Source organism: Sander vitreus, chromosome 4, assembly GCF_031162955.1.
Source record: "Sander vitreus isolate 19-12246 chromosome 4, sanVit1, whole genome shotgun sequence".
Taxonomy (NCBI): domain Eukaryota; kingdom Metazoa; phylum Chordata; class Actinopteri; order Perciformes; family Percidae; genus Sander; species Sander vitreus.
The window spans coordinates 8,576,844-8,600,903 of record NC_135858.1 but is presented as its reverse complement, the minus strand read 5'-3'; the positions used below and the strand labels follow the sequence as shown (position 1 = coordinate 8,600,903).

General features: G+C 39.9%; 3 protein-coding genes across 5 annotated transcripts in view; 1 reads left to right on the top strand and 2 right to left on the bottom strand.

Moving 5' to 3' along the window:
* loxl2a (lysyl oxidase-like 2a) overlaps positions 1-12,722 on the top strand; it is a 30,153-nt gene extending 17,431 nt beyond the window's left edge. Inside the window, exons 5-14 of the mRNA XM_078248044.1 lie at positions 166-382; positions 2,738-2,921; positions 4,867-5,018; positions 5,110-5,277; positions 7,761-7,926; positions 8,414-8,654; positions 9,111-9,226; positions 9,435-9,571; positions 10,028-10,139; positions 12,501-12,722. Coding sequence (XP_078104170.1) covers positions 166-382; positions 2,738-2,921; positions 4,867-5,018; positions 5,110-5,277; positions 7,761-7,926; positions 8,414-8,654; positions 9,111-9,226; positions 9,435-9,571; positions 10,028-10,139; positions 12,501-12,571 — 1,564 coding nt within the window. The 3' untranslated portion in view covers positions 12,572-12,722. The remainder of the gene's footprint in view (positions 1-165; positions 383-2,737; positions 2,922-4,866; positions 5,019-5,109; positions 5,278-7,760; positions 7,927-8,413; positions 8,655-9,110; positions 9,227-9,434; positions 9,572-10,027; positions 10,140-12,500) is intronic.
* Positions 10,746-20,209, bottom strand: r3hcc1 (R3H domain and coiled-coil containing 1). Of its 2 annotated transcripts, XM_078248046.1 has the most exons (9): positions 20,020-20,209; positions 19,679-19,810; positions 17,286-17,423; positions 16,534-17,071; positions 16,162-16,337; positions 15,979-16,049; positions 15,787-15,882; positions 15,435-15,575; positions 10,746-11,660 (listed from the first exon to the last, which is right to left on the bottom strand). In XM_078248046.1, the coding sequence occupies exons 2-8, from the start codon at positions 19,705-19,707 to the stop codon at positions 15,466-15,468; spliced, it is 1,158 nt and encodes a 385-aa protein (XP_078104172.1). In that variant the 5' UTR covers positions 19,708-19,810; positions 20,020-20,209; the 3' UTR covers positions 10,746-11,660; positions 15,435-15,465. The 2 variants fall into 2 exon arrangements, with proteins under 2 accessions (XP_078104172.1, XP_078104173.1); XM_078248047.1 differs by having other exon boundaries at positions 10,746-11,656; positions 19,679-20,209.
* Positions 20,210-20,396: 187 nt separating this feature from the next.
* On the bottom strand, positions 20,397-23,797 carry LOC144516607 (golgin subfamily A member 7-like). Of its 2 annotated transcripts, XM_078248043.1 has the most exons (6): positions 23,703-23,797; positions 23,056-23,178; positions 22,809-22,961; positions 22,578-22,679; positions 21,581-21,641; positions 20,397-21,245 (listed from the first exon to the last, which is right to left on the bottom strand). In XM_078248043.1, exons 1-5 carry the CDS (start codon positions 23,742-23,744, stop codon positions 21,594-21,596), a joined length of 468 nt encoding a protein of 155 aa, XP_078104169.1. In that variant the 5' UTR covers positions 23,745-23,797; the 3' UTR covers positions 20,397-21,245; positions 21,581-21,593. The 2 variants fall into 2 exon arrangements, with proteins under 2 accessions (XP_078104169.1, XP_078104168.1); XM_078248042.1 differs by having other exon boundaries at positions 20,397-21,641.
* Positions 23,798-24,060: the final 263 nt, after the last annotated feature.

Here is a 24,060-nt window from a genome sequence, read left to right as displayed (position 1 = left end):
CACTATGGGTACCCAAAAAATAGGAAAAGGTTGCCATTCTTTAACATAAAAAACAATAACATGCTTTCTAAAGTGGCTGGCAGTAATCTAAATTTATACAAATGAACAGAAAAATCATACAATATAATATGTAACAGTTTGTAATATTGTATCATTCCTTCTCAGATTGCTGGCCACGCGTCGTAAGAAGAACTTCTGGGGTTTCTCTGTCAACTGCACAGGCAACGAGGCTGACCTGTCTGATTGTAAGATGGGTCGAGAGATAAAGCAGAATGGCAACAGCACCTGTGAGCAGGGCATGCCTGTAGTTGTCAGCTGTGTGCCTGGACGTGCCTTTGCTCCCAGCGTCAGCGCTGGCTACAGGAAAGCCTACAGGTTGGAGGTAGGTCGGATTTTGCACGCTTAGCTGCACAGCTGATCCGTAGTGAGCCGAGTGTCACTTCATAGGAAAAATATCTTGGGTTTAAAACTCAGCTGTAGTCCCTTTTGTGTGGTGTTTGCATGTTATTTCAGTGTTAAAGTGGACAACAGGGATCTTCAACTATTTATGTGGCAATGTGCAGTGCTTCATTAGAGTTATTGGCCGTTTTAATTAGGTACAGTGAATGTATGGGAATTTGTCTTGATGGCATTTATGACAACCAACTTACATATTATTACTTAACAGTGCATACTGAAATAATGAGACAGAAAGGAAAACAGAACGTTTAACTGCAAGACATGCCATAGACTGTGTTTAAAATGCTTGATAAATTACTATGTAAATGCAGGCAGCTTGTCAGGCAAAGGAGGGCTGTTAAGGTCAATAATTGCATTGGATTTTGGTGACTTTGTTTGACTGAGCAGAATCAGATGTTTGGAAAAAATTAGTGTTTCTAATAAGGAAGAAAACAGTCATCTGCCCATCTGGACAACTCAGTCTTCACTTGTGGAAGAACAACTATAAACTTAATTAAAGCTACAAGCAGCGCTGGATGGGCCCTCGCACCTCCTTGCGTGTCTGGGTTACTGGCGGACGGCGCTCCACGCGGGCGTGCATTTGCGCAACAGTCAGACACAGCGTGCACGGTGGAGTGTGCGCCATTTGAGATGTTGTATTGCAAATGTTGTACGAAGTGTAGGGGGTGGGACAAACCACAGGGTATTACTCCAATGAGCTTTTTTGTACGTCTTGACATGGTACTTATGCACACCAGATTTCGTGAGTCTAAGTCAAACGTACCACTCGCTCAATTTTTGAAGTTTTGTAGGGGGCGCTAGTGAGGCATTTTTTCACGCCTATCTACGAAACCCTTAAAATATTACATTTTTCTCCAGGCCTGATATGTGTGCAAAGTTTGGTGAGTGTTTGAGTATGATAAGGTCCCCAAAAAGGTGATTAATAAAGAATTCCTTCAGTTTCAATACTTCGCTACTGTCGGCGCTTGGGCCCTAAAAATATCAGCAGACTTCCTGACACTGCAGATGTTTGACATTTCTTGAATAACTTCTGATTATGAGTTAGACTCTTCAATTAACTCATCTTTATTTTCCAAAGAAAAACATGCATGTGATTTTATAGTGCTAATTTGAATGTCCGATTCAAAATGTTTGCTGTCCAGATATGCTGCTGCATTATTATTACATTATAAGAACTATAAACATTTTTATGTAAATACAGAGTTGAGGAAGCACACGATACACTACACTCTAATTAATTATTGATAAGTCTAGCACTGGGTTACACCATTTCCTGCTTATTAATCGATTGACCCTGTAGTCAAGCATCTGGAATGGATGAATTCTAAACATCTGTCATGTATACAATCAAATTATCAGTATGTTTGCTTGGTGTTTATTAATTGTTTTGTTTGCTTGGAGTTGTTGTAATGTTTATAAGTCATTACAAAGGTAACACCTATTTTCTCTCTACCCCGTTAAACGTGGAACAATTGTAATCCAATTAGGACTCAATTAAAAGCAGGATTGTAGAAGTGAATTATTTTTATACTTTAAGCTTTTTTTTTTTTTATTTACATCTCTGATCAGAATCAGAATCAGTTGTAACAGCCAAGTAAGTGTGAACACAAACAGGGAATTTAACTCTTGCTCAAAAAAAATTCTGAAAGGTTGACATAAACGTTTGACTCCTATGTACAGATAAAATTTTGGGTTACACTTTACTTGAAGGTATCTACATAAGAGTGACATGACACGGTCATGAACGTGTCATAAACGTTTATAAACAAGTCATAAACGTTTATGACATAACACTTCTGTCATTAGGTTTTTGTCATGACAAGTTATGGTTAGGGTTATGGTTAGAGTCATGTGTCATGTCACTCTTATGTAGATACCTTCAAGTAAAGTGTTACCAAAGTTTGTATATAAAAAAGTTAATGTGTATACACACACACACACACACACACACACACACACACACACACACACACACACACGTAAAACAACCAGCTCAATGAGGATTTCATCTCTAAGGCAAAAGCAGTTGTGTGTGCAGCATAGTGAGCCTGCTGCCTGCTTGTTTATTGATCTTGAGCAAATCATTATTCAGGATATGACTAATTATCAAAGACAGCACAATGCTGCATACTGCAAATATGTCCAAATGTAAAAGAGTTGACTCATTTAAATAAATCCAGTTAATTCAAACTGCATCAATTGCTGTAGATTTTAGTAATAACAATTTTAATTCTCTGTAACATTTTCACTAATCGTTTTTGGTGAACTGTTTCTGTAGCAACCCCTGGTGCGTCTTAGAGGCGGAGCTATGATTGGTGAGGGGCGAGTGGAGGTGTTGAAGAACGGGGAGTGGGGGACAGTGTGCGACGACAACTGGAACATTCGAGCTGCCACCGTGGTGTGTCGAGAGCTGGGGTTCGGTAGCGCCAAAGAGGCCTTGACTGGTGCCCGACTGGGACAAGGTATGACCTACAGATTAGTCACTCTATATACAGTAAATGGTGGTACACTGATATGGAGGGGGGAGTCTTACAAATCACCATTTGAATGCAAATAGAATTAATTAATTTATGATGCAATTCTTCGTCAATGTATCAACTTATATATTGATTATAATTAGAGAGCAACTTAACACCCGGTTTTAGCTTGAATACCCCCCTTCACAAGTAAAAAAAAATACATTGAATTATTTTGAATTTTTTGATAAAAAAGGTGGATTTAGTGTAGAGTTACTCTTTAAAACACCAAAATAAATCGGGCTGGGCCGAAATTGCAGTACAGACAAGCCAAATATATTTTTGAGGTAATTCAGAAACAGCTTCTTCATTATGTAGTTCGGGGCATTCCTTGGTCACAATTCTTTACTGTAATATCCAAATATAAAGGATTTATTGTTATCATTTTTTTGGCTTCAAATATCCAGTATTGGTAGGGGTTTAGAAGAAGTCAAACATGTATTGGAACATTGAAGACCACAGTCACAACTCTCAGCCATACACATAGACAGCCCCTTCACACAGGTTTCAGGGATCTTTCAGGCTTTTAGCTTTGATGACAGTCCACATTTATAGCACTTAATACTCAACAGACGTCCAAGCACAGCTTCAAGCAGAACTCATTCCCAGCTGTGAAAATGAAAGGTATAGACTGAAACCAAAGATCTCCACCTTTACCTTATCTTTGGCCTCTGTGTCACCACCTGTTTCTGTCTCACTTTAATCAGCACAGACCTTAAGTCAGCATATAAATACATTGGGGAGTGTATGGAGTAGCACATTAATGCCTAGACCTAGACCCAAAACCTGATTCTGTGAAACGCAATATACCACAGCCTTATAAGAATCACATGTGCGTTGGCTCTGTTGTTCTCTCATCTGCCTTATTCTCACAGCAAAACACAAGAGCGCACAAAATGTTCCAGCAAGAAAAAAACAACCTTCAGGGTTTCAGAGGAATTATTTGTTGGAGAGTGCACAAGGTTATTTGAGGGATGGATTTCTTTACGAGCTGACCACTCCATCCTAAAAGGGGTGCGATACACAGACTGGAGGCTTGAAATAACTAATTGTGTTTGTTTTCAGAAGTCACTGAATTGGACTAAACAAGAATGTCAATAAAACTAAAATGGTACTTCCTGTATTTGTATGAGGGACTAGTTTTAAGGCATATTTCTCATATATTCTATGTACCTCATTTTCAGCTGATAAAGGATACAAAATAGAGTTTTTTTGCTTGGCCCATTGTGATTTTTTGTGTCTTGCATTTATTAATCAAGATTAATATATCATTTATTTAATGTATTCCAATCATTGTCCCTGTTGTTAATTTATGTGGTCCACTGACTGCCTGTCCGTTTCAGTCTTTGGCTGTAGTTTCAGAACTCGCATCACTAGAGACATTCCTGTTAAGTCACATAAGAAGAAAACCAGCATGGAGGGAGTACTCGCACATGTTTTTATGGAAACTCCACAACACTGAGAAGATTTTTTTTTTTTTTTTACATGAAAAAAAAGAGAGAATTTTTTTTTTTCAGGCCTCAGCTGTCTCATTTTCATTTCACATAGCTGACTGCTTGTTTCCTTTTCGTTGTAATTCTAGGGAACAGGACATCTTACATTTGTCTTTAGATGGACTTGTTCTAAAAAAAACACACAAACAGACGAGACTCCTGCTCTTTTACTCGGGAATAGTGGGCAGTACAGGCGTGCGTTTCCTAAAAGCAATGTGTAACCCAAAGGTCAGCTTTCTTCTTTCCAGTAAATAAATGACAGTTCTTATTCTCATTTTCTGTGATGTACATGTTGCCAATGCTCCAGCTGTTTGTCCAATTTTTAGTGACAGTAAGTTTAGTCATAGGTTCAACAGAATCACAATCTTTATTTGTGTGATGTGTTTGTGTCTCCAAAGGGATCGGGCCGGTCCACATGAACGAAGTGGAGTGCTCTGGGTTTGAAAAGTCACTGACTGAGTGCTACTTCAACCGTGATGCTGTGGGCTGCAGCCATGAGGAAGACGCAGCAGTCAGGTGTAACGTTCCTGCCATGGGCTTCAACAAAAGAGTGAGTACCCAAACTCTTTCTATCTTTATAGTATACAAAAATAAAGATTTGCATAGAATTGGAGGACACACCTATCTATTTCTGTCCTTAGCTCCGGTTAAATGGCGGCCGTAATCCTTATGAGGGCCGTGTGGAGGTTCTGGCAGAGAAGAACGGCTCTATGGTGTGGGGCACAGTGTGCAGTGACAGCTGGGGGACCATGGAGGCCATGGTAGTGTGCAGACAGCTGGGCTTGGGCTTTGCCAGCCATGCTTTCCAGGTAAGGACTCTGGAGTTCATGTTGCTCTTCACATATACTTCCAACAAATCATTCTGATCATGAGCTTATTTTCACTGCACAGGCTTTCAGCATAAAAGTGACTGGCTGTAGTTTAAGCTCTGGCATAACACTGGCACTCCAAACTGGACTTTTTATAATTCATGCTGTCATTCCAGTATATTTGATATACTTATGAGGAGGTCACTCACACATTGAAATGAAATGTTATATTTTGCTTATTGGTATTAAGATATTTATGTCCAAGCCCGACCCCTCATTTTTTTTCTCATACTAATGACACATGTACATGTAGCCTAATATGCACATGTTTTGTTGTCACAGCTACATAAACAAATTTGCGCACACAGGAAGATGGATGTTAGGGTCATATTTTAAATTTATTTTAATAACAAAAAAAGAACCTTTGCATCAAGTGAAACAGGCCCATTGGCTACCTACATAATAAGCTGTTTTAAATTTAAAATGTTCAATGCCTTATCGCGCTGATGTGACCGAACTACCCAAACCCGAACATCATTTTTAAATATCTGTCCGAGCCCGGCCCGTCGGGTCCCGTTGGGTCCCGTCGGGGTCGGGTCGGGTATCCATCCTCTAATATACAGCATCATTCATATTTCATTTAGTTTTAGTGATTAATGAATTGGACATGACATGAAAGTTACAGCCATGTGTAAAATGTACTATATGAAACCACTCTAGCAGTACTACCCATTTTAATGTCCGTCTGTGTGTGTGTGTGTGTGTGTGTGTGTGTGTGTGTGTGTGTGTGTGTGTGTATGCCATTAACTATCACTTCAACATTCTTGAGCTTTGTTGTTCCCAGAGGGCAAAGTAAGGTAGTAACTGTCTTAGAAACTTCAAAAACAGAAAGCAGGTCAGGGGTGGTAAACTCCTCAGCAGGAGTAATGGGGAAAGCATTGGTTTGCTGTTTGAAGTTTAGTGGAGCTTTTCACCGGTAAAGCCTGTGGCGTGACTTGGCTGCATCACAGTTCTGTCCTGCTTACGTTTACTTTTTAAAGGAGACCCACAGTGCTTTCTTTATGTCTTGAGGTGAGAGGCCTGTAAAGTTTAAGACCCTCCTTGTGTTCTTTATATATTTTTATTTTCAAACCATTTGTGGTTTAGGATGATAAGTCTGGAAAGTATGTGTGAATCACAGGGACATCCGCTGATAACAGCACGGGGGGGAGTTTACGAGTGTAATTTGGACTGGATCTGTTGGAGGCTGTTCATCACACTAAAGTGTGTTTGGGACAGTTATGTGAATGCACTTCTAATAAGACAACATGTAAACATGTCATCATGTGTTTGCAGTCACTGCTAGAGCTTCTGCCCTTTAGTCAAGTACAGTTTAACATTGTGCTTTTTCCAGTGTGAAATAAAGGGTCCACTTGTGAATAAAAGTAGCCATTTTACGATATAAAAAACATAATTCAGTGCCAAGTCAAAAAAAACACGTCAAGGTTTCATAATAACATGTCCCTTTATCACCACATTCAGTAAGTTGCCATTACATAACAGTTCTCATGTTAACCGCAGGTTTAGGATTAATAAATGTCTGCTCTTTGTTATCTTAGCAGAGCAGGGGACTCAGCCTCTCCAGAGACTCTTTACTGTCTGAATTTTAAATACTTCTGCAGGCAAAACCCCACCACCAGATGGAACAAATGACACAAAGCTTAAACTATACTGCTGTATGTCTGCCCACCTCCTCAGCCCACCATAGCAAATACTATCATATCCATATCCCCCAGCTCAATTTCTTTCTCAAGAATCCTCCAGTTTCTTGGAAGATGACGGAAAGTATGATTTATGGGTCGTTTCCATGTGGTCTGCAAAATGCTGTAATAAGGCTAAGTCAAGACTGTGAGGACAGCAGTGCACCCCTTGCTCTGTGTGTGTGTGTGTGTGTGTGTGTGTGTGTGTGTGTGTGTGTGTGTGTGTGTGTGTGTGTGTGTGTGTGTGTGTGTGTGTGAGAGATCCTTTGATTAGAGTTGCCCTCTGGGACAACTGGGGTAACATATCCCAAATTAAATACAGGAGGAAAATAAAGTTAATGTTTATACCTAAAACGTTACCACACACATTTCCAAAACATTTGAGCAACATGATCTTAATCATGTCTGAGTGGTATCAATCTTCTCATTTAAGTCTCAGTAAGAAGGAGAATAACTGTATTTCCAAAATATCAAATTCATTTAAGTCACAAAAATGACAACTTAAGACTGGACTTGACTCACTTTGGACTTGACTGCCTAAAGGCTTGACTAGTCTCCAGTCTTCATTTACATTAGGCCTATGCATTTAAGTGGTTAGGGTTAGACTTTGTCTCAAAAAAGGAGTAGTTCCAATCAAAAAATTTACATTTTGTTTCTCAGTAGCACTTTTTTACATTATTTAACATTAGAGGTCTGTCCAAACCAACTGAGTGATACCTGGTTTCTGTGCTTCTCTTTCATCAGGAAACATGGTACTGGCAAGGAGATCCCTCGACTGATGCTGTTGTGATGAGTGGAGTGAGATGTTCAGGAACTGAGCTAACTATGGATCAGTGTCTACATCACGGGAAACACATTCTCTGTCCCAAAGGCGGTGGACGCTTCGCTGCGGGGGTCTCCTGTACTCAGAGTAAGAAACTGTAGAATACAAACAAAACAAACATTCAGAATCTTACAAAGATTTTCATGGAAGACATTTCGATGAGTAGGAAAAGCACATATGTAAATGAGGAAATGAATGGTGGCTGAATTCCAATTAGCTGCTTCATTTTCCTTGTCCTTGTATTGTGCATGCTGGCTCACTGTCACACCGTAATGGCTTACTGGAACACTTAAATAGAACAGAGCCATTGTTAATGTTATTACTAACACCTGTGCTTTTCCTACTATGACAAGTCAAAATGTCTGCGGTGAAATAGGTCTGTAAACTAGAAAACATTTGCTTTAAAATAAAATATGTGGTTAATACTGTAATATCATACTATAAGGAATATTTTTTTTTTTAAACATTTTTTTCAAAGACTAACTTGATGCTGTACAGCTAATTGGGGAACTTTGATTTTGGGTGATACATGCTGTTCCTAACCACCACGTCCCTGTTGCTTTCTCCCTCCCAGCGGCCCCAGACCTGGTCCTCAGTGCCCAGGCTGTGGAGCAGACCACCTACCTGGAGGACAGACCCATGTACGCACTGCAGTGTGCCCATGAGGAGCACTGTCTGTCCAGTAGTGCTGACAAAGCCGACCCCAGCTCCTACCGCCGCCTTCTCCGCTTCTCTTCCCAGATCCACAACAATGGCCAGTCAGACTTCAGGCCGCGGGCCGCACACCACTCCTGGATTTGGCACGAGTGTCACAGGTGAGACCTCATCGAGACCTACAGTTTGTAGTTTGCTGCTGCTTTTATAATAGTGACTGTATGAAACCTGATCTGTTATTTTCAAATGATTACACTGGGGTAAATGGGGTAAATTATTGCTAATGCTCGATGTCAGTGTCATGAATCCTTTGAGGGGAAAAAGCAGAGTAAAATACAACGTATTAAATACTGTATTTCTGAAACTGAATGAAAATATTTGGGATGAATCTTTAAGGCATTTTTTTTATATTTAAACACAGTAAATAATGAATTACCAACATCTAACTGTCCTGTAATTCCCTATATCCCACTGGAGATTAGGGTTTTCCCCTGTACTCCTGCTATACATGTTGTTTGGAGTGGGTCACGGATAACAGCATGTATGTTATTGTGGAGCTGCTAAATATAGGCATACATAGGATGTTTCAACATTGTGTTCTTCCTTGTCTGATCCAGACATTACCACAGTATGGAGGTTTTCACCCACTATGACTTGCTGACTCTAAACGGCACTAAAGTGGCAGAGGGACACAAAGCCAGCTTCTGTCTGGAGGACACTCACTGTGACGAGGGTGAATATTCTTCCTTCCCTTCTCATTTTTTATTTCATACTGTGGCTTTGTTTAGAATTGTGCTACGGAGTTATGGTTTAACACAATTTCCTTTCATAAGAAGCGAATATAGTATATCAAAAAAAAATATATTGATATAAAATATCTGAATGAAAATCAGGTCTGAATGTTTTAATACTAAAACTAAAACTGTGCTGAATGCCGACAGGTATCCAGAAGAGGTATGAATGTGCAAACTTTGGGGCACAAGGCATTACAGTTGGCTGCTGGGATACCTACAGGCACGACATTGACTGTCAGTGGATTGACATCACAGATTTGAAGCCTGGCGACTACATCTTCCAGGTAAAACTTCTCTGCCGCTGGAAAGATTGTCTCATCTCCAGCCAGCCTAGTCGTACAGACCAAACAGATACCAAGACTTTCCACGTCTCTGTAACTGCTTGTGTTATACGGTATACTCTTATTCAGACTTTAACAAGCGAGCAGGGGTTGTTGAAGGACATAGAACTTTCTGACGGACACTTTAGCTGCTGCAGAAACTAAATTTCCAATCTCTGGGGTTGCGAGACAAACTCTGACATCCTCCACTAGAAACTCATCTTTTTTAATCAGTTGCAGCAATACAACTCCTAACATTTTCTTTTTGAGACAGTTAGGTCACCCTGCCACCCTCTCAGTCTAGGCCAATCACTACATCTGTATTATTCGGTCCTTAGTAGTGCTTAAAAAAATGACTTGATGTATTGATGAAAGAGAATGTTTCTTTGACGTTTAATTTTTTTTTTTTTGATCTCTCAGGTTGTGATAAACCCCAACTATGAGGTTGCAGAATCAGATTACACCAACAACATTATGAGGTGCCGCTCCCGGTACGACGGACAGCGGATATGGACGTACAACTGTTATATAGGTGAGACCGTTACTTTAGAAGGACCATAATCTCCTCTGCATTAGAATTACGACAATTATATTACCGGTAACTATAGTAAAGAGTCAAGTTCAGTTGAAAATGAAGCCGCATTATAGACGATTTGTATTTTTCATGAAACATTCATTGTATAATGAAAAGAGAACGTTTAGCACAGCTTAGTTGTGGGGTTTTGAACGAAATAAATTATATATATATATATATATATATATATATAAAAAATATTAAATGACGACTTCCTGTTTCTGTCCCCTAAAATCGGGTTACAGTTTTTATACTTTTCACCTGATGTAGGTGACGTGTTACTGTGACTGCACTGTTTATTTAAAACTTTGTCACTGTAACTTTTATACAACAAATCAAGTTAGTTTCGTATTTTCATGGGATTGTGCAGTATTAAATGCTACAATCAATTCTTCTTTTCCCTGAAACGACTCAATGGATGCAGTTAAATTCTACAGGTAATCAACGTGGTAATGCTTGGAGACATACCATAGAACAACTACTGTCACGCCCACATCAGGCACAAAAGATAAGTTCAGGGAAACATCCCATTTTAGTGTGACAGAAAATACATTACTCGACATATTCTAAAATAACTAAATACAAACTTTTTTTAATTCTCTCTTAATGGCATTTTGACCACCCACTATACAGAAGTAAGACTGATGTTAGGTCAATTACATAAAAATGACAGTACAGTAACAATTACAAAAGGACCTAACATTCCAAGTTTCAAAGCTTAAACATTTGTTGGACTGACAAAGAACTTGAACACAACAGGCAACGGTTTAGTTTTATCTTTTTAGCAGATCTGATTCTGTTAATGGATCTACATTACATTTATCAGTTAAAGTTGTGCACTCCAGATAAAAATGTGGCTGTAACTAAAGCGGACAATGTAACAGATTTCTTTAACTAAATCCTACAAATTAATCTGTGGAGGAATTCAGCATTAAGTTGGAAAATAATTACTACTTACAGAGAATTATGCAACCAGTCCTGCATCACCTGGGCAAGGAGGAAACTAAATATTCCTGCCTGGAAATTAAACACTTAAGCACTTTAGTTTTAAGGCAACATGCAATCAAATCAAAACAAGCTAGGAACTTCTCCAATTGCTCCAGTGCTTTTTCTATATGAAATCACCGTTTGCATTAGCCCCTTTTATAATTTTGCTTTGTTTTACAATTAGTGATCCTAACAGTGAACAACAGGAACCACAACAATAATGTCCAAAAGGGTCAGGTTCAGCTACAGAACAGCAACTTTGAGGCTGGTGAATCATCACCAGCGTCAGTGTCAGGGACACTTCAGCAGGCTGGATTTTGCAGATGTGTGGCAGTCTCCTTCTTCACCATGCAAATGTGTTCACCGATCAGTGAAGCAGACAAACAGTGCTGGACGGCAGTCATACTCTTCATGATCAGCTAGCCGTTTGTGGCCACTGTGGAGCCTCTACGGAGGGCCAATTTAATGGAGGCAGACCTCTGCTGGACCTTTCTGTAGAAAATAAAAAGCCTGTAAGATGATATTTTAAAAAGGTATCATATCACAACATGCTACAAAATATACAGTACCTTTTTCCAAATGTTTGCCTGCGTTTGATAAACACCCCACTTCACTGTCAAAAATGGCAACTTAGCAGCTGGGTTGGTTTAGTGGTTTAGCAGGCGCACATATACTGAGAGGTTTATGCCTCGACGCAGAGGTCCAGGGTTCGAATCCGACCTGTGACAATATCCTGCATTTTTTTACCCCTCTCTCTCCCCTTTCTCACCTAGCAGTCCTGTCAAAAATTAAAGGCAGAAAAGCCCCAAAAAATGAAAAAAAAGAATTATTAGTGCTGTCAGTTAAACACGTTATTAACGGCGTTAACGCAAACCCATTTTAACGGCATACATTTTTTTTATCGCGAGATTAACGTTTTTTTTGGCCTAGCAAACTTTGTAGTTTTTTTCACATGTTGTTGCAACAACTAGTAACGTTAGAAAAACTACAACACCACACCGGATCTAGCTAGACCGGAAACAAAACAACAGGCACGCCGTATACACTTGTTTGGGCTTGCGAGCCGGCCAAAGAGTAGTAGGCTAACGTTACGCTTTGAGTGGATGGCGAGTGCGAGACGCCGAAATGGATGCCAATAAGATTCTGAATGGAAAGTTTACTTTTAAAAAGTTGCCAAATGGTTCCATTGACAAGACCAAAGTGATAGTGATTGTCAGAATGGTTTGTTCGGATGGTGCAGTTTAGACAGATTTGTTTGACCAGGAGCTGTTGTTACATACAGTAGTATTTCTCCTCTTGTTTTCATCATACTTTCCCTGTCTGACTTCATAGGTGGCTCACGGAGTACAGAAACAGAGGAAACGTTCCCTGGACTGCTGACCAACCAGCTTTCACACAGGTAGACCAGAGATGGACATCACAGACGGATGGACATTAGGGAAGCGTATATTGATATTTGACAACCACTAGAGGGAGCTGTACTGTTTTTGTTTCCTTGGAGCCGTGCTGGATTGTTGTTGGGTTCAGGGCTCAACTGGTACAACGGACAATGAGTCAATGAACTGCTTGCTTACTAAATCTTTTAACCACATTCAGCTGTACAAAAGTGTCCTTATCTCTTAGTTTTTTAGTGCCTTTATTGTCAGTAAAATGTAGTTTTTGACCTGGTGCTTACTGGGAGAGACTTCAGGGAGGGTTGCAGCCAAATAACTTATTAAATTAACTGTGCCAACAAAGATTTCAAGAGTTTGGGAAAAGCCTCAAAACAAGGCTGCGGTCGAATAGTAAAAATAAAAAATGACGTCCTACGTCTTTTCCTAACTACTTTTAAAGATGTGAAGGACAGTTCATAAAAGACAACTGCGGTGCTCAGAGAATCCAACAGTACACTAGGCTACGTAATCATGCTACGGTGGATGTTTTGACGTGGGTCGGCTGTGGTGAATGTTCCAAGATGGACTACTTATAGCGCATCTAAGAAACTTTGATTCTGCGTTTTAACTTGTTTTATGCAGGCTCTATAAACGTGGAAAACCCAGTGAAAAATATTCCTTCATTACCAAGGTTGAATTGAAATTAAAAAAAAGGAATACCAGTTACAAAAGTAAAACAAAATGGTTGCTCACCCTCCTATCCACTCATATTTTATCGACATGAATCCCAATTAGTATAATCGTATAAAAATAAATTGTTAAATTAGAATAATTGCTAAATAGATCTAAACGTAAGATAGGCACATTGTTAGTTTTTGTGCACGGCCGAATGGTGCGTCGTTTTAAGTGTTGCTGTCACAAGGAATTGTGGGACAGCATTATTTGTTTTCCTTTCGTAAAGGATGGCCCAGTGTACCCTATGCTAAAGGAGATAAGCCTTGAAGCACCTTTCTTTAGCATTTAGAGAATTCGACCAGCTCTTATCATGGCTGCCACTTACATACGTCCGGGTCATTTCACTCAGTTAGGAACCTTCCTAAAGCCACCTACACATGATAACTGATTTGCCCACTGCCCACTGCTAGGTAGAGCACAGAGCAAAGCACAGCGCAGGTTTACGCCATCGAGAGTGGCAACTGGCAAGGAAGCTATTTCCCGTTGCTAGGTAACAACAAGTTTGTTAATACGTTATGCCTATTCACAAACCTGGTAATCCCATCTGACTGCTGACATTACGCCATGCGCCAAGTTTTCCTGCCGAGATCGTGATACGTCTTTAAAAAGGGGTTTACAGTTCAGGGAGACACAGAGGATGAGCTTTTCTTCCATTGTTTTGCCAGTCGTATGTGTGTCACTTCTGGCTACGTCATGTACAGCTGTCATCTCATTGGTTGTGCTTCCGATTAGGTCAGCGGCAACTAGGTCAAAGTTGAAATAATTAGAACTTTGAGCGCAGTGCAAAGCGGCAAATCCGAGCGGTGCGCGACGCCAGGGGTAGCACAGCGCATAGTTGGGCGGCACCGCTCTCCCCATATGAAATCAACGCAACGGCCAGCGCAAAGCGGATTTGCAAATTAGCAAAAAAAGACTATTCGAGCGCAGCCCAAAATCCAGTAGATGAGACCTTCACCCTTATGTTGTGTTTGCTCGGGATGGATGAACAAGTCTACTGCTAAACCTGGTGCTACAACTGAATATTGCACTGATGTTTTTCCCCCAAAACAGTTGAATTCAAAAGTGGGGTGTTTAAAATCACATTTGATTCCACAGTATTGGCTAGTTAAAGGTTTTAACTAGAAACTGAAAACAAATACAGTACATGATTATAATAATGACTATAGAGCAGCATGGTACAATCTATGGCAAGAACACAACTGACAAGACAAATAATTCCTGTTTTATAAAGACTGTATTTAATGTTCTACAAATGATGACAACTTGCAACCAAAACTGTAATATAGGCTACCTAAAGTTGGATTTATTTTTTCATTTACCCCACAGTAGATTAATTGAACAGTTGCTTGGATTTGTTCCCTGCAGTGTTATCTGACAAGCTGTAAAGATTTTCAGTCATGGATTGTCAAAATTAAGTGGGAATGTGCTTTTTTTTTTTTTTCCTTCAAGGTTTTTATGTTCTACATACTTGAGCTCGCTTTTGAAAGAGTTTTATTTATTGATTTTTTTTTTTTGGTTGTTACAGTAGACACACATTTTCATCTTCATGAGCTGAGCATCCCCTCAGCTTCTTTCTCAATGTCTGAGTTTTGCTACATTATTAACTATGATATCATTGTGGATGTACTGTAAAAGCCACAGATGTATGTGACAATGCCTCTTCATTGTTTTGTGAATTAGTTTTTTTAATGTGGCAAATTCAAGGATCTTTCATTTTAAAAGAGTACTTGTTGCTCGCTGTCTGACTGGTTATATTTTGTATGCAAGGGTGAATGCAGAAAAGCATTGCATTTCAAAATAAATATTGGTGAAAGCTGATCCCAATGTACAGTATATTATGAGCCTCTTTTATAATGTTTCAGTTCATATAAGTGCTTTAAAAAAGGAACCTCGGATAAAAGTGGAGAGACACACTGCAGTAACATGACAAAAGTAGTGTATAGTTTACAGTTAATGGTTTCGCTATTCCAAGTTCAGTGTTCTGATCACTAGCAATCAAATCACTGTTAATAGTTGTAAGTAGTTAGTTGAGCAAAGAATGGAAACAACAAGAAACATAGTGTGGAACATCTCCACACTATGGAAAACTCCACAATTCTTTCTGTGTGTGCTTTAGAAGGCCTAAAACTTAATTTGTCACTTGTGGTGGTCTGTTCACCTGTGTTAGCCAACAGTGTTTGTATTTCCCTTCAATATTGCTGCCCTCTGCCTCGTCCCTGCAGCCCCAGGGCTCTGGTCACCATCCGCCTGGCAACAGCACAGTCTGTCCTAGGACGTTCTTTCACTGGCTGGATAAACTCTGGAAGACAGCACAGAGACAACCATCAGATCCACATCATCCAGTGTTAAAATAAAAAACTAATTCCCAGACTAAATACTAGATACCACAGAAGGGCTCCAAGATATGAACAAAATACAAAAACAATATTGCTTAAGATATCTCTTACACCACAACATGCATGTTATTCCAAGTAGCTACAGGGCTCGTATAAGCTTAGTGAATCACCTACCTGCTCGTTTGATGGCCTTGCCTTTGGCTTTTTTACTCGCTTGAGCCAGTGCTCTTGCCTTCAGCATTGGATGGCAGATGGAGAGGGCATGGAGTGCTGCACGTGACATTGCTGTACGTTAGTACATTTTTAGTCATTCATCTTTTAACTTAAATACCAGCACCACACTCATTGTGCAGCGAGGACTCCTACCTGCCGTCTCACTGGAGAAAATCCCCAGGGCATGTGTGTCATCTACCCACTCGATCTTCATTCCACCATCACTGCGACCGACAGGAAAGAACTTTAGGAGTTTGGTAGCCGGATCAATTGTTTCAGATTCTTAATTTACTTACATTGGACACATGGGATGTTTTTCAAAGTCTCTGCTCGCACCTGTAGTCTGTGAAAGCATCCAGGAGGTCATCGGTTTTGAAACACTGTGGGAAGCCGTAGATCTCGATCACGTGGGGAAACGCATCCGGGCCGATGCACACATTCTCATAAGGGGAGTAGTCATTCTGAACGTGTTGAATGGAAACAGTTACTGTCTCTTTCAGATGTGCCTTGATCTGACAGGACAAACACAAAATAGCTGGTTATAATTTAATGAAAGAGTTTAATGTAATATGAATGTTAATCCAAATACACAAAGTACAGAGCAATGGAAAATATCTCATTGATAACAGATCATAATAATATTATTATGTATAAATTAAGTTTCCATAGAAAAATTAAAGCATAACAAAAAAACAAAAGCAGGCTTACCTCTTCAGTTACATCATCTGTGTCTGTGCATATGTCTTCCTTGCCCTTCTCATCCTCCTCCAGAGTCATGTCACTGAAGCAGGACACAGTCTGTTCCCAGACTAGGGGCTCAGCTTCATGCACCACCTTTGGTTTCTCTTCCTGAGGACAAAGTGCTGAACTGTCAGCAACATGGTTGAAGACACCTTCCGCTACACTGGGGACATATTCCTGTCTGGATGTGCATGAAGACTTTGTTTTTTCTGTAGTTTCGGGACAGACACAAGAGTCAGATTGACTGCTGAGGCAGCTACAGCTACTTGAGGCTGGACTGGGCAACTCTTGGTCTCCTGAGGGTCCGTGTGAGTTTTGTAAGGACAGTCTCTCCCGAGCAACTCGTGGCATGTAAAGGGGTTTGTCCGGCCTCTTGGGTCCTCGGCTTCGCGATGGGATCGAAGATTTAGACTTAGAGTTGCCATCTATCTCCTCCCCACTTCTTAGGGGATCTTCACACAAGCCGTTGTTGCTCTCCCAACCACTGTCTTCCTCTACTTCACCCCTACAAACAGAAAAACACAAATGTCTTAAATTATTCTACAAAAATTGAAAAGCAATTTAAACTAAAAGAAAAGAAAAGCGGCAACGTAAAACAAAAAGAGATAGAAAAAGAACTGTGTCTTTTGTTACATGACTGGCAAATTGCACATATTAACAAATACAGCAAAGATGGTTATTGTACATCAAATAACTAAGAGCTTGTATAAATTCAGTACCTGAGCTCAGAATGGCAGACCACCACCCTACGGCACCAGTTCTCCCCTACTGAGAAGGTGGTGAGCTCTGGCAGGTCCTCTATGGTCCTATGGATCAAGTATCGCAGCCTGCTGGGTAGAGGGGGGAACAGGAGCAGGCTGGACAGGGACACAGAGGGCATGACAACAGAGAAAGCCAGTAAGGTCATATTTTTCTTTGGCGTTGAGAGGATTTAATGTCAGTGAGACCACCTGATTAAATAAAGGTTAAATACAATGTCTAGGATCTCATTTGCAACAGCAGAAGAAATACAGTATCTCACAAAAGTGAGTACACCCCTCACATTTTCGTAAATATTTCATTATATCTTTTCATGGGACAACGCGGAAGAAATGTACGGTGGCCCTGAAGTGCAAATCACAACAGCAAATAGAAAAAGGCAACAGCAAATCATAAAACACAACGGCAAATATGAAAACACAACAGCAAATCGGAAAACACAACAGCAAATCGGAAAACACGACAGCAAATCATAAAACACGACAGCAAATAGGAAAACACAACAGAAAATATGAAAACACGACAGCAAATATGAAAACACAACGGCAAATAGGAAAACACAACAGAAAATAGGAAAACACGACAGCAAATATGAAAACACGACAGCATTAACTTCTACTGGAAAAGGTAGGGCCTATTGGACAGACGGACTGTCTCTCTGTTAAAAGTAGGGGCTTTTCCGTGTTTTTCACCTCTCCTTCCTGCAGACAGTCCGTCTGTCCAATCAGGAGGTTCCGTCCTCTGCTAGATAGGCCCTACCTATTTGCTGTCGTGTTTTATGATTTGTTGAAGTGTTTTCCTATTTGCTGTTGTGTTTTCATATTTGCCGTTGTGTTTTATGATTTGCTGTTGCGTTTTTCTATTTGCTGTTGTGATTTGCACTTCAGGGCCACCGTAGAAATGACACGTTGCTACAATGTAAAGTAGTGAGTGTACAGCTTGTATAACAGTGTAAATGTGCTGTCCCCTCAAAATAACTCAACACACAGCCATTAATGTCTAAGCCGCTGGCAACAAACGCGAGTACACCCCTAAGTGAAAATGTCCGAATTGGGCCCAATTAGCCATTTTCCCTCCCCGGTGTCATGTGAGTCGTTAGTGTTACATGGTCTCAGGTGTGAATGGGGAGCAGGTGTGTTAAATTTGGCGTTATCGCTCTCACACTCGTCACTGGAAGTTCAACATGGCACCTCAAGGCACAGAACTCTCTGAGGATCTGAAAAAAAGAATGGTTGCTCTACATAAATATGGCCCAGGCTCCAAGAAGATTGCCAACACCTTGAAACTGAGCTGCAGCACGGTGGCCAAGACCATACAGCGGTTTAACAGGACAGGTTCCACTCAGAACAGGCCTTGCCATGGTCGACCAAAGAAGTTGAGTGCATGTGCTCAGCGTCATATCCAGAGGTCGTCTTTGGGAAATAGACATATGAGTGCTGCCAGCATTGCTGCTGAGGTTGAGGGGGGGGGGGGTGTGCTCAGACCATACACCGCACACTGCATCAAATTGGTCTGCATGGCGGTCGTCCCAGAAGGAAGCCTCTTCTAAAGATGATGCACAAGAAAGCCTGCAAACTGGGAGCCTGGTAGGGCTGGGCGATATGGAGACAATCAAATATCTGAATGACAATATCTAGTCTCATATCACAATATCGATATATTTCCCAGCTCTAGCGAGTTATTGAGGAGACAGCACATTTACACTGTTATACAAGCTGTACACTCACTACTTTACATTGTAGCAACGTGTCATTTCTTCAGTGTTGTCCCATGAAAAGATATAATGAAATATTTACAAAAATGTGAGGGGTGTACTCACTTTTGTGAGGTACTGTATGTACAGTGAGAAGACCCACAACAAACCGGCAGTCACACAAAACACACACACACCTCTTTAAAATGTCAAAAATGAGTTTAAATGTATCCAATAGGATGAGACGTTCAGGTTTTAAAGTCACTGGAAGTCAGTCTGCCCAAGGTTAGTATTTACTCGTGGGGTAGGAATAGTCCCTGGTCTTTTAAACAGTTTTAAAACTGAGAAGAGATGTACGTTACTGAGGCAGCTCTTGTAGGGTATAGATGTATCTTTTAACAATGGTGTGTGGTGTCCGTATTGCTGGCCTACTTTTTCATAATTTTTAGTAGTAATATACTAAATACTGAATACAATATTTAGCTATCTCTCTGATGAAACTGCTTTGTGCCAGTCGTTTCACACGGGGGCCAAAGGTAAGTCTATATATAAATAACAATTAGCCACCAAGCTGACCAACTGTGACGGAGTTTAAAACGTGAAATGTTCAGCTGGCCAATGCCGTCGTGTATTTTCTTAATTGTCGCAACCTTAACTTACCTCCTGCGGTTGCATTTCTGTTGGTACATTTCCAGGTCATTCTTGACGTGATGCACGAATTTATTTTCTTGCTTTGGAAGATAAATGCCATCGAAACAAGGAAACGCCAGGGTGGACAGAGAGGGACGGGTCCTATGGACAGTGTGACAAAGCAACCACTAACTAGGTTAGATACCTAGATATATAGGATATATAGGTTAGCCACGTTAGTTCAAGCTAAGTAACGTTAGATAAGAAAGCTAGCTGGGTATGATGCGTTTTGATTTCCTAAACCACACATTAACGTTAACTCAAAGCAAAGCTAACGTTAGCTGCTTTAACGTTAACTCAAGTGGGCTTACCGTTATGGTCAAATTGTACTTTTTTTTTTTAAATTGTACTTTTTTTTTAGTGCGATGCTGCAGCCGTGGGATCACTGGTGACTACAATTAAAGTCACAGGCAGCAGTGGTTCAATAGCATGGATAAGGTGGCTAAGTTCAGTGGTTAGCTTTTAGCTTCCGGAAGCGGATTCTTTTTTCTTCAGACGCAAGATATCCGGTATGATTTCTTCAGAATAAAAGTTCCTACAAACAAGAAAACGCTATAACTATATGTGGTAATAATTGTTTAAGCCAAATACCGTTTTTGGAACTCACTGTCCACACACACACAATACTACAGCTTATTCTCTTCAAAGCCTCTCATATTTGAAATAAAGTCAAACACAAGGAGCTATACATGTTTCAGGAAAAGGCTTTTTATTTAGATAGAACATAACATTTGTAAGAAAAGTACACCAACTGTATCAAACACCAACAATAGCAATCATCTGTGGAGTTGATAGTGTTTAAGGTTTCTGTGGTGTCTGGTGATAATGAAAAAGGTGATGACATTCGCAATATAGATGGTGAATCTTATTAGAAACATTTAACAGGACTGTTGAATATTTGGGAGATTTAGTGACGTTGTACTATGACACTGAGATGGACATATTTGAAAATGCACAATGCCACGCTGTTACTTTGTGATGGACTTAATTACAGTAAACATGCTCTATATTCAGTCACAAAAAATCCGGTCTGGAATTCCAATGTGCATGTTTTACAAGACATGAATCCGCCCACAAAAAAAGTCACAGTCATGCACAGCTAAGAAAACATTTAACTCAACAAAGGCTACAACCAGCATGTTAACACTGGAGCACTGCCCATAACTCAATTACTGCTTATAGACTTTGCCAACAACTCCATCCCTACCTATTCCATATAACAGTTCTTGGCAACTAAACATGATTTGACTATATATATTATTTGCACACAAAAAAAAAAAATGTACAAGTCAAATCACTTATATTTATCATGTTTTTTTTTTTTTAAGTTGCATTTAACACAATGGCACTGCTTATAAAGACGGGTCTTGATCAACTAGGAAATAATTTTTTACATCACAGCATGTATAAAAAGAAATAAACACTTGTGCAAACATATAAGGATAGGGAGACATTAGAGTATTTATAAATAACAGAAAAGAATCAGATCAAAACTGCTGCTGCCAGACAGACAAAGAGCATCTGGTCAGGCATCAGTCTATACAGAGAGGTAGAAAGAAAGAAGAAAATCTTGTTAGCATTAAGAATAGACAATGTAGCTTTCAGTGTGATATCTTATTTTAGGTTTTGACTAGATGGTAGTAAATGTCCTGCTAAATGATGACTTATTATCAAATGATGGAATTAAAAGTTATCAGAGATCAATTTGATTTGACTGTGGCTCAAAAAAAACAAGCTTTGTGGCCAATGTTTTGGGATATATCCTTAATATAATCCTGATTTCTTAGGTTAAGGGCAAACATGTCAAATTGGAGTTCCCAAAACCTTTTCAGTGGACCTCTTCAATAAAAATACACCAAAAAGACTCCATACCCCCCAAGGTTCTTTATCTTCCAGAGCCAATACTTCTGTCTTCAAAGATGGTAATTTCAACCTAGAAGATAGCAAGTTAAGGAAAATACACAATGCTACATGCACATTTTCTTATATAATGAACAAAAATGTACTTTTCTCAGCATACACAAGGTTACATCAGCTATGTTTAAATGTACTACCTACCTTATAGAACTAAGTACCATTTTTCTCTAAGGTTTAAAAGACACTAGTTAGTTTAGAAGTGGTTTGAACAATTAGGCACACATTAAAGAATAACCTGGCCAAGCATGTAGATGGTGATATTTATAAACTTAGCACAAAAAGTAAGAAAATGTGTTTGGTAGATTATTTCTGTGTAGTAACAATGCTTTTTGGCAATAAATCTTATACCGTTGGAAAGCCTGTTTAGTCCCCTTTAGAATGGTGCCCCATTGGTAAGGAACATGCATTTGTGGGATGAGCAGCAGCGCTCAGTATGTCGGTTGCGCTCATGAAAAATTTGCCAAATCTTCTCTGCCAATGCCAAACAGCTTATTCTGCCATTGACTCGTTTGGTGGATTGGATGATTGAAGTTTGAAGAAACAAGACATATTGGCAATTTAACAATTTATTAATTTCACAAACAGGAGCCTCAGTAGCGTGTGGAAGAACCATACACAGCCACAACAGCCTGGCATTGGCAGAGAAGATTTGGCAAATTTTTCATGGGCGCAACCCACATACTCAGCGCTGCTGCTCATCCCACAAATGCATGTTCCTTACAAATGGGGCACCATTTCAAAGGGAACTAAACAGGCTTTCCAACAGTATAAGATGTATTGCCAAAAAGCATTGTTACCACAGAGAAATAATCTACCAAACACAAATTTCCTACATTTGTGCTAAGTTTAGATGAGCCAGGCAACATCTAAGCCAGTAAGCCTGACTTTACATCAGTAACTCCCAATACTTTTCTACCCCACTGTTTACTGCCTTATGTCAGGTGAAGGATACAACTCTGAGGCCTCTCTCTATAGGGTCAGTCAACAGCAAGCCCCTGGGAGCATATATCTTCTCATTCTGGTCCTTAATGTACCTAGCAATCTTCTTTAACACCTGCACACAGAGAGGCAGACAGTAGCACACAAATTAAAGATATGCATTGATATGTAGATCTGTCCAACCCACCAGAGAAAAAATATATGAGCTGGCGATATACACAGCATAACATTAAAGCAGTTGTACCTTTTCATAGTGTGTCTCCATACAGAGGAATATTGTATACGCAGTTAGACAAGCCAAGCAGCCCTCCAAGTAAGACTCCGCCCCTAGTTTCTCTGCCTCTGCATACAAGTTGTTTAGAGTCTGGATGGTTTCCTCAAACTGCTGCTTATCAAGCTGAAACCACACAAACCGTTTAGATATTACACACAATATTTTAACATCCAGTCAACAATTAAAGCATCCATGTAAACACTGTAACGTTACATACCCTTGACTCAAGTTCAGAGGGGAACTTGGTCTGGAACTTGGAGATGGTTCCTGAGCTGTAGTCTCTCTGGACAAACACCTTGGAGGAGACAGCTGGCTGCTGGAGGTCCTGTAAACTGTGGGTCTGGACAAATAACCTACATTTAGTCTTACATGAGGAATATCTGTCTGAAGGGTTGGAACAGTAGCACCAAACATTACTGTAAAGCTAGCAACACAACTCGGAGGAAAATCATGACGCTTACACGTAACCATCATCAACTTACTTGAAACACTTAGCTAGCTTAACGTTCGCTACATACGCTAACGTTATTATCAAGCTAATAGCGACCACAACAACTAATATCTTTAACTTAATTCTAATCCGATGACAACTACCACATAAAGCGTTATGTGATATTGACAATGTTGATGTAGGTTACTGTAGGACATAATGAAACAATAGTAACGTTACAATATAATAAAATAATCGCTTAAGATACGGGGTAAGGTTAGCTAGCAAGCTAACTTAGCTAATAACACGTTTGCTTACGTTTGCTGGCCCATCAAAGCCGCTGGAAAGTATGTCATTGTTAGCCTTTATCCCAAAAATAACAGTTAACACGTTATATTTAGGCAGCCAGCCAACATTTAAAAACAAAACCTTACCTCGGCCATAGTGGACGTTTTCCCTATAGCTGCTGCGCGCATCTACGCTCCAGCTCCACCAGCCCAATTCAACTTCCGGCCCGTTTTGGTTTTCATAATAAAAGTTTTGAACAAATGTATTGAGTGATATGCAATAATACACCATCTTACTTGGAAATATTTCAATTTCTTTTTATGGGTGTCCTCACTGAAGTCTAACTACACGTGGATACCATGCAATTCCACACTAACATTTAGACCCGTATAGTAAACTCAAGTAGATACATGTTGGCAGTCCTTCCGATCAGCCACCAAGCTTATTTTGTACCTTAAATCGTTTCAGTGGTTCATCAACCCGTAACAGGGTGAACGGCATTTC